Below are 9522 nucleotides of genomic sequence, written 5' to 3' on the forward strand. Positions count from 1 at the left end.
GGTGGGTTGGCACCCTGCCCGGGATTGGTTACCTGCCTTGTGCCCTGTGTTGGCTGGGATTGGCTCCAGCAGACCCCCGTGACCCTGTGTTCGGATTCAGCGGGTTGGAAAATGGATGGATGGATGGATGGTTTCAAATGATTGGTGCACATGAGCTAATTTCTTGAATAAGAAGCCATTAAAACAAGGAAAGGTCGTACGAATAGCAAGAAGTTCACATGTAAAAAAAACTGTCAAAAGACCAGAAGATTGTGATCAAATATTCAGCAGGATAAGAGGAGCAGTTTCTTCTTCATAGCAGAGGCAGATTTCAAGGTACGCATACTATATGCCGAAGTATGATCTGCACACAAAGCAGGGCTCATTCTCCATAAAAAAAGAAAAATACTAAAATAATGACATATTATATTTGTATCTTGTAGTAACTAACAAGTCTACTGCTTGTGATTTTGAAACTAATTTCAAGATTTTGGGTGTTTTTGGCCATCACAGAATTCTTGTGCTCATCCTAAATTTGTTATGTAGATAGAAAGATGTCTCCAGGAGGAAATTTGTTTTTTTTATAGAAACTCATTAGATAGATAGATAGATAGATAGATAGATAGATAGATAGATAGATAGATAGATAGATAGATAGATAGATAGATAGATAGATAGATAGATAGATAGATAGATAGATAGATAGATAGATAATTACTTTATGTGTTCCAAGGGGAAGTTCAGCTCAGAAACTCAATAAATATAGAAGTAGTATAACAAAAAACATTAACCATTCCCTTCAAACAAAAACAAGAATAAAGAATGTAAAAAAGAAGATAACAATTACAAGTCTTTAGAACTGTGAAGCATCGGCTTGAACCACTGTCCCACAATGCTCTCCATTGCAAACATTTTCGGTAATTTTAACTAAAAAAAAAAAAAACAAACATGGGCTGAAACAGTGTATTTGGTAAAGAAAAGATTTTTAGTTAAACAAGAAGATCAATAGCAGTAGAGTGTTGTACCGTGTTAGCCAGACATTGATACAGGAGACAGTAGGGTGAAATGACACATTTTATTGGCTAACTAAATAGATTACAAATGCAAGCTTTCGAGGCAGCTAAGGCCCCTTCATCAGGCAAGATGTAACAAAGAAACTGAAAAATACTCTAGCTTATATTGGGACAGCAAAGTGATTTTTTTTCTTTCATCTTAACAACCTTTAACTCATTAATGAAAATGCAAAAGAAGCTACAGATTCAAAAAAGCCATAAAGCAAATAATGATAAAATTACAAATGTAATTATACAATATTACAGAAAAGTGCAACCAACCTTTTAGTCAAGTGAAGCATAAAAATCCAATTAAATTACAATATGACAAAGAATGAAAATGTAACTTGTCAGCTGAGAATTCAGTTTGGATTTGAGAATGGCCAGGCTTAAATAAACATGAGAAGAGGGTTGTAAACAGTGGGCTACCAAATCACTGCTGTAGACAACTAATTCCTCTATTGATTGTACAGATGATAGATCAAAGATGAGTTATCGGAAATAAAGTAGTTTGGGTAACTCTTTGTCATATCAGAGAAAAGTGAAATGAATGAGTGAAGAAGTAAAATAAAGAGTTGGCTTCTTACAGTCAGGAGTGCCAATTTCTTTTGTGCCCCACAATCCTTCCCTCAGTATTCTTAGCAAGTAATGCAAATATGTGAAAATTCATTACCCCAAAGAAAAAATAAAGTAAAGCAAATTTCAGATTACTTTAGGTCACCAAGATTTAGCCTGCACTGATAGTAGGTGATCTGACAAACAATCCTTATCTGTTCAACTACAGTATGCTTATGGCTTGCAAAAAAATGCATTTTGTTACACGTGTTTTGAACTAAGCGCTTCTGTAGCTGAAAGCCGTGTGCCAACTACAGTCAGAATGAAAGTGGGTTATGAAGTTTAATAAAATATTGGCTTTCCCCAATCGCACCTCATCTGTTTTCCAAAGGAGAACTCTAATAAATGTTCTACACAATTATAAGTCTTTAGGTCATTTCTTTGGCTGGATAATTCCATTTCATTAAGTTCCTGTTTCAGTTATTGTGCAGCAAAAAGAATTAAATGCTACAAGATGTTTAGGTTAACGTTATTGAAGGAGAATTTGACCTTTCAGAGGTTGCAAGAAATCATGATGACTTGCTTTAATTTGTGTAAAATGAAATTCGGTGTCTACTGACCACTGCCGTTAATGTACTCTGAAACTGTTGAGACTTGACCAAGTGATGCCAGGCGAGTCCTTCCAGTTGAGTATCCAGAGAAACTGTCTGTTGATGTACCAGAAAAAGCTGCACTTGCCCGAGATCCCTGTTGCACCCATATCCCAAACTGCTTGAGACAGAGATGAGTTGCCCTGTGTCTGAAGTGGTGGTCCAGGCAGATGTAAATGATGGGATTGGCACAGCTATTGATAAAAGCCAGGCAAGAAGATAAAACGATGCCTTGATTCATGATAATCATCATTGTACAGGATAACTTCTGAAAGATGGACATAATGTGGATTGCCTTGAAGATGTTGAATGGCAGCCATGATATGATGAAAATGATTATAATGGTGAAGACAATCTTGAGTGAGTTCTTTCTCTTCAGCTTTGCCTGGATACTTTGGTGTTGAAAGTGTTGACGCAATTTCACCAGGATGGAGCAATAGCAGAAGAGAATGACAGTCACTGGCAGAATGAAGGCAAGGAACAAAGAGCTGAAGGTAATCTCACAGTAACCAGCAGCAAGTGTGGCTTCCACACAGTGGACCATTTTCCCACTCTCGTTCATCTCTAGGTGTTTGTAGAACAATGTGGGTATCCCACAGATGACAGATGTAGTCCAAATAATGCCACAGATGAGGCGAACGCATTTAGTACTCCTGAGAAAGGTGGAGTCCAGCATCCGGACGATGGCCATGTAGCGGTCCACACTCATGCAAGTTAGGAAAAAGATATTGGAGTAACGGTTGACTGAGATGATATAACTGCTGAATTTACACAGATGCATACCGAACATCCAGTGGTTCTCTTGTGCGGCGGAAATTGCCCAAAATGGTAGTGTTGCAACAAAGATCAAGTCAGCCACTGCCAGGTTGATGACAAATATATCGACCAACCTCCTATTTCTTGGTTTTCTACTCATGACAACAATCACAAAACTGTTTCCCAGGAAGCCCAGCAAAAAGACAAAAAAGTAAATAATAGGAATAACAACAGATTTCCATGGAAGACCTTCATCATAACATGCCTCATTAGAAAGATCAGTTATGTAAATAGGCTCCTCATAGTAGTCGGAGGTGATGTCGTCTGACACAGGATAGGTAGTATGCTTCTCGGTGGTATCCATGCAGGCAAATGGTGAAGAATGTGATCAGATTTAGAGACGTAAGAGCACATTTAGCCAAGGCAGCAGGTATGTCACCCCTTTTAAACTGCAGAGTAGAGCGTCACATGATTGGAGAAACCACACAGCATTTTTGCAAGTTGTTTTTTTTTTTTTTTTTTTGCAAGGCCGGATGGCAGAACAACAGATAATATGCCCTAGTGAGCCTTTTATGGCAAACAGCTAGAGACTCTATAGAAAAATAAAATAAAAACACATTACACTGTACAATATTAAAAAAAATGAAATAGTGTGTTTGAAAAGAGTTTTTATTTTTTACTTCAGGCACCTGCAGCATCTTAACATGGAATGGCAGAGTGAAGAGTTTGGCCGATTCTGATTTCTTTTCAAAGAAAAAACATGCAAGAAGGAAAAATATGGTGTGTATGCGCATACTTGAATTAGGCTTTCCATTTCTGTGCAGATTTAGCTAAATGTTGCATTAAGTGAAATGTAAATATAGATTTCAGCTGTTATCTTGTCAGCAGATAAGTGTGTGTGTGTGTGTGAGTGTATAAATGACAGGGATATTCCCTGGGACTAAGTGTGTTATGCCCTGCTTACCTCTCTGTGTGTTATCATCAAAACTGATGAGGTAAAAACTAAAGGAAAACTGCTACAACGCAGACAGACAGATGGATCGTTGCTCCCAATAAATGATGCATGATTATTATTCATTGAATATGTGAATTATCCTTGATAAATATTAACATGAGACCCAGTCCTGCCTTGTCAGTACTTCTGTTGCATGTATGCTGTTCATTTACTCAGTTTATTAGCCCTACAATTGTAGTTTAACACCCCAGCTGTGTTTGTTTTACACCGCTCCTTTTGGTCCTTGCAGTTTAAAGCTTGTCACAAATACTTTCAATCATTTCCTAGTAATTGGCTGCGCTTTCTTTATGGGTTGTTTGTTTTCTGTGTTAACTGCTGAGTTTATACAGTATGTTTGGTCCTACGTTGTAATCATTTTTAATCTGTAGTGTCGCTTTTAATGAACCCAGCCACAGGGGATGTACAAACCAGTGTGTTTCTTTGTGCCGGTCCCAAGCCCAGATAAATGGGGAGGGTTACTTCAGTAAAATTTTGCCAAATCAATATGCAGACAATAAGGGTGATCCGCTGTGGCAACCCCTAACGGGAGTAGCCGAAAGAAGAAGAATGACAGTTTAAAACACTTATAAAACAAAGAATGATTGTTTGAATGACAGTTTAAAACACTTATAAAACAAAGAATGATTGTTTGAATGACAGTTTAAAACACTTATAAAACAAAGATTGATTGTTTGATTTCCCTTAAAAGTATATTTTTAATGATTTCAGGGAGCTCTATCTCATAAATGTTCATGATGACATGTGTTTTTATGTAAAGCTTCATTGGATGATCTGAGGGCAACAAATTGGAGTGGAACTTGAAAACTCCTGCTTTAAACCTGAGGCTGGTCATTCTATGTGTTTCTGTGTGTTTTTTTGTGTGCTCTGGTTTTATTGCATACCTAACTGATGCCTTGATGTAAGGAAACTCCTCAAAACATTAGGCTGCAGTGCAACTGTTTCCAAAGTAACACTTTTAAATAAGGGCTATCTGGTTATATCAAGGTACTGTTGTGTAACAACAACTCAAAAAACACTTAGAAATCACCAATGACAACACCTGACAATATGTGCCATCCACAGTAGAGTACACTTACACCGTAGTCAAAGACCAATAACATTTTAATATAGTGCATCTATTTGTCAGGTACTTCTTTATAACCAGACTCTAACAAAGGTTTTTGCTTGGTGTTAACTGGTGTTAAACGCACCACTGACACTTTATAATAATGACTAGCTGCAGTGTATCGATTAATCAGTTACTGCTATGTAACAAGAGCTTGTGTTACATAACAATGAGTGACTACCAGTTGCACTATAGCAAGCCCCTCTTCTTATGCTTTTTACAAATGGAGTACAGGTGAGTTAGGTGATTTGTTCAGGATCACACAGATTGAGGTTTTAAGTCCAGTGTCTTACCTACTACACCACAATATCTGCATTTGCTTACACATTCCCAAGACCTGGCGATTCTAAATCTAGACTAGAGTGTGAGTTTGTGTGAGTAAGACTGACACCCTGTACAAGGTTGGTTTGTGCCTCACTGCTCACAACTGTGTTCTTAGAAATGAACGGATGATTTATTTGACATGCGGGTGCAGATGTGAAGTGACAGCACGTAAGAGTGTGTCTGCATTTCACCATAGTGGAACTATGTTCTTATCATGTGTAGATACAAAAATATCAGCTTTTGCATTTTGCTTAAGGTGTGCACCAGTGTGAGTGTGCGTAGGCTTTACTTTGGTTTATGCAGGAGCACGAATGCCAGTGTCTGCCTGGGTATGTTAACGCTAAGTAACTGTGCAAATGTTTACTGCCTTTCATGTGTGTACACAGAGTCAACTGTGAGATAAAATCATAGTCTATAATTAAAGGGAGAAACTAACTGGTGTCTTCAAGTGTGATGTGACACAAAGTCACACATATGATATGTGCTCACATAGCATATGACCTCAATAACGGCAATACGTTTGGTTGTTGTCAACAGACTCGACATTATATACTCTTAAATGATGAGGAAGTGTGACATGGCTTTAGCCCACTAATTTGTCAAGAAATTATCTGTGTAAAAAGTTGTGACTTTAAATTACCAGACTGTTTGTTTTCTTCAGCTCCTCATACCCTTAAACTTCAAAAATGCTTAGATAAGATTGGTATCATCAATCCTAAAAATAAAGCTTAGCTGACTGTTACTTGTTGTATAGCTCTAGGTTTGTTGCTGAATTACATTGAAATGAAATATCTGGAAACAGGTCTCTACTCTTATTAATATTTTAATCTTGATTTGTGTATTTACAATATCTAAGATGGTTACTACTCCACAATTAAAATGCACAATGATTTAAAAATATCTGGACATTAACTTGTTTTTGTACAGATTTTATCTTGGCTGCAAATTGCGGTTAATTAAGAATATTGCATTGTTTAAAAGAAAATATAATTATAAGAACCATTTATTGACAATTTTGTATATGCAATGTAGAATATTGCTTTCTACAATGAAAGATATATTAGGAAATATATTTCATGGATGTTTTCCTCCCATATTCTAAAGAAATGCATGTTAGCTATGTTTGAGATTGTAAACGGACCCCACGTGGGTGTTTGCGTGAGTGGGCACTACCCTTTGGTACTTGCTGGTGAGACTCATATACATGGACTTTACAGGTATTGTTTCCTATGCTGTGCTACACTATACCATGCTATGCTATGTCATACTTTATCATACTATAGTATACTGTAGATTTATCATAATTGTGAAGAAACTGAACCCCATTCACTTTATGTTTTTAATTTAAAAGTAAGTAAGGCTCACATGCAGACACCAACATTCATAGAAAGGTAATTTATTTATCACCCCACAATAGGAAAAAGGCTTGTTATAGAATTTTCGTTTGATATACTTTTGAATTTATTTTTGACTAATGACATGTACATCTTAGTTCTGCTCATGCTACAGAATATTTTTAAGTGATATTAAAATATCTACAACTTCCACTGACTGGAAGACGCAGATATTTCTAAATTAGTCATTATTCTATTCTATTCTAATCTGTAGCAGTTACACGATGTTGTAAGTGGTTTTAGAGGCTTTTATGCAGCAAAATCATATTACGCATAATGATGCTTTATTGTGTTTCAACTTCTGCATGTGCAAAGTAGACTGTATTCATTATATAGTTAGTATATATTAAATATGACAGGACAAGTTGAGGTGCAAACTTATAATATATTAATATATAATATATGCCTAATAACATGCATTCATATAAAACTGTATTATTATTATTATTATATGAATTCATATGTTATCTATATTAGAACAAATAATAATTAGACATAGTCATAGTAACATGCTGTAAAAATTCTTAAACTGGCTAAATCCAGTTCAGGGTTGGGAAGGACTGGAATACCTGGAAAAAACTCACAAACACAACGTGTGTGACGTGGCAGAGATTGTTGCTTAGTTGTTAAGGCTATGAACGGTCACTTCAGCTGTCTTCTGCTACAATTGGAGAAAAATGTAACCCAGTTATATTTCAAATGTTGTAAGTTAGCTTGGGCTTTCTTATAAACAATGACAATAGTATAATGTGATTCGTATTTGCATACTTCACCACAATACAGTATATTTATATATGCAAGAACATGTAATGTAGAGTATTGGTTAATATGAGGGGCTGTTCAAGAATCTTAGGACTTGAAAATAGAGACAATCGCTGCTCCTCTCTTCAGCCACTACAGTTTAGGAGCATTTATATGTGTAATATTACTATTAGTGGCAGCAGCAATATTTGTATTTTTCTTATTGTATTAATATTAATTATTATTATTAAGACATAGTAGTAGTTATATTCCTCAAAATATTATTAAAAATAATTGGAACAAGTCTTAGTAACAGTACAAAGCAAAACTAATAATTTGAAAAAATACATATTCTGTGAGTTACTAGTACTACTACTGAGAATAATAATTACCAATGTATTATTATTAATAATAATCAATGCATAATTAACAATAATTTGGAAAAAACTTAGTACTAAAAGAAAAAGAACTCAAAATAATAATTTGAATATTATTTCCTCTGTTACTGTTAGTACTACACATAACAATAGCAATAATAATAGCAAATAATAATAGTTATCAATGCATTATGATGGATGGATTAATAATAATAATTTGAAAAAATATGAGTATACAGTACAGGAAAAACTCAAAATAATTATTATAAATTATTTATTTTGAATGATGTTCATTTTTAATATATTTTAAATGTAATCATTAAAATATTATACCTATTTGTTATGATAATAATAACAAAAATAGTAATACAAAAATATTGCAACAGTTATAATTAATTCTAGGTTCATTAGTATCAGTAGTTCCATATTAGTATAGTAGTACAGTACAATACATATTTCCATCCAGGTTTGTGGACTACCAAAGGCTACCGGCAGCACTGGGCACGAAACTGTAATCGATCTTGGATGGGATATCCGACCATCACAAGGCACATTCACACTCACATTTACAAGGTCTGTTTATTATTATTATTATATATTTATATATTATTCCAGTCAGTGGAAGTTGTAGATATTTTAATATCGCTTAAAAATATTCTGTAGCATGAGCAGAACTAAAATGTACATGTCATTAGTCAAAAATAAATTCAAAAATATATCAAATGGAAATTCTATAACAAGCCTTTTTCCTATTGTGGGGTGATAAATAAATTACCTTTCTATGAATGTTGGTGTCTGCATGTGAGTCTTACTTACTTTTAAATTAAAAACATAAAGTGAATGGGGTTCGGTTTTTTCACAATTATGATTAATCTACAGTATACTATGGTATAATAAAGTATGGCATAGCATAGCATGGTATAGTGTAGCACAGCATAGGAAACAATACCTGTAAAGTCCATGTATATGAGTCTCACCAGCAAGCACCAAAGGTAGTGCCCACTCACACAAACACCCACGTGGGGTCCGTTTACAATCTCAAACATAGCTAACATGCATTTCTTTAGAATATGGGAGGAAAACATCCATGAAATATATTTCCTAATATATCTTTCATTGTAGAAAGCAATATTCTACATTGCATATACAAAATTGTCAATAAATTGTTTTTATAATTATATTTTCTTTTAAACAATGCAATATTCTTAATTAACCACAATTTGCAGCCAAGATAAAATCTGTACAAAAACAAGTTAATGTCCAGATATTTTTAATTCCTTGTGCATTTTAATTGTGGAGCAGTAACCATCTTAGATATTGTAAATACACAAATCAAGATTAAAATATTAATAAGAGTAGAGACCTGTTTCCAGATATTTCATTTTAATGTAATTCAGCAACAAACCTAGAGCTATACAACAAGTAACAGTCAGCTAAGCTTTATTTTTAGGATTGATGATACCAATCTTGTCTAAGCATTTTTGAAGTTTAAGGGTATGAGGAGCTGAAGAAAACAAATAGTCTGGTAATTTAAAGTCACAACTTTTTACACAGATAATTTCTGGACAAATTAG

The 9522-nt window shown here is 34.6% G+C and overlaps 1 protein-coding gene across 1 annotated transcript; it reads right to left on the reverse strand.

Moving 5' to 3' along the window:
- Window positions 1-1040: 1040 nt before the first annotated feature.
- On the reverse strand, window positions 1041-3621 carry gpr25 (G protein-coupled receptor 25). The gene has a single exon (XM_028798080.2). It carries the CDS (start codon window positions 3354-3356, stop codon window positions 2199-2201), a length of 1158 nt encoding a protein of 385 aa, XP_028653913.1. The 5' UTR covers window positions 3357-3621; the 3' UTR covers window positions 1041-2198.
- Between the last annotated feature and the right edge of the window lie 5901 nt (window positions 3622-9522).

This window comes from Erpetoichthys calabaricus, chromosome 3 (genome assembly GCF_900747795.2).
Source record: "Erpetoichthys calabaricus chromosome 3, fErpCal1.3, whole genome shotgun sequence".
NCBI classification, from domain to species: Eukaryota; Metazoa; Chordata; class Cladistia; order Polypteriformes; family Polypteridae; genus Erpetoichthys; species Erpetoichthys calabaricus.

Bases quoted from the DNA above. Each gene is read 5' to 3' on its own strand.
- gpr25 (XM_028798080.2), bottom strand. From the start codon at position 3,356: ATGGATACCACCGAGAAGCATACTACCTATCCTGTGTCAGACGACATC.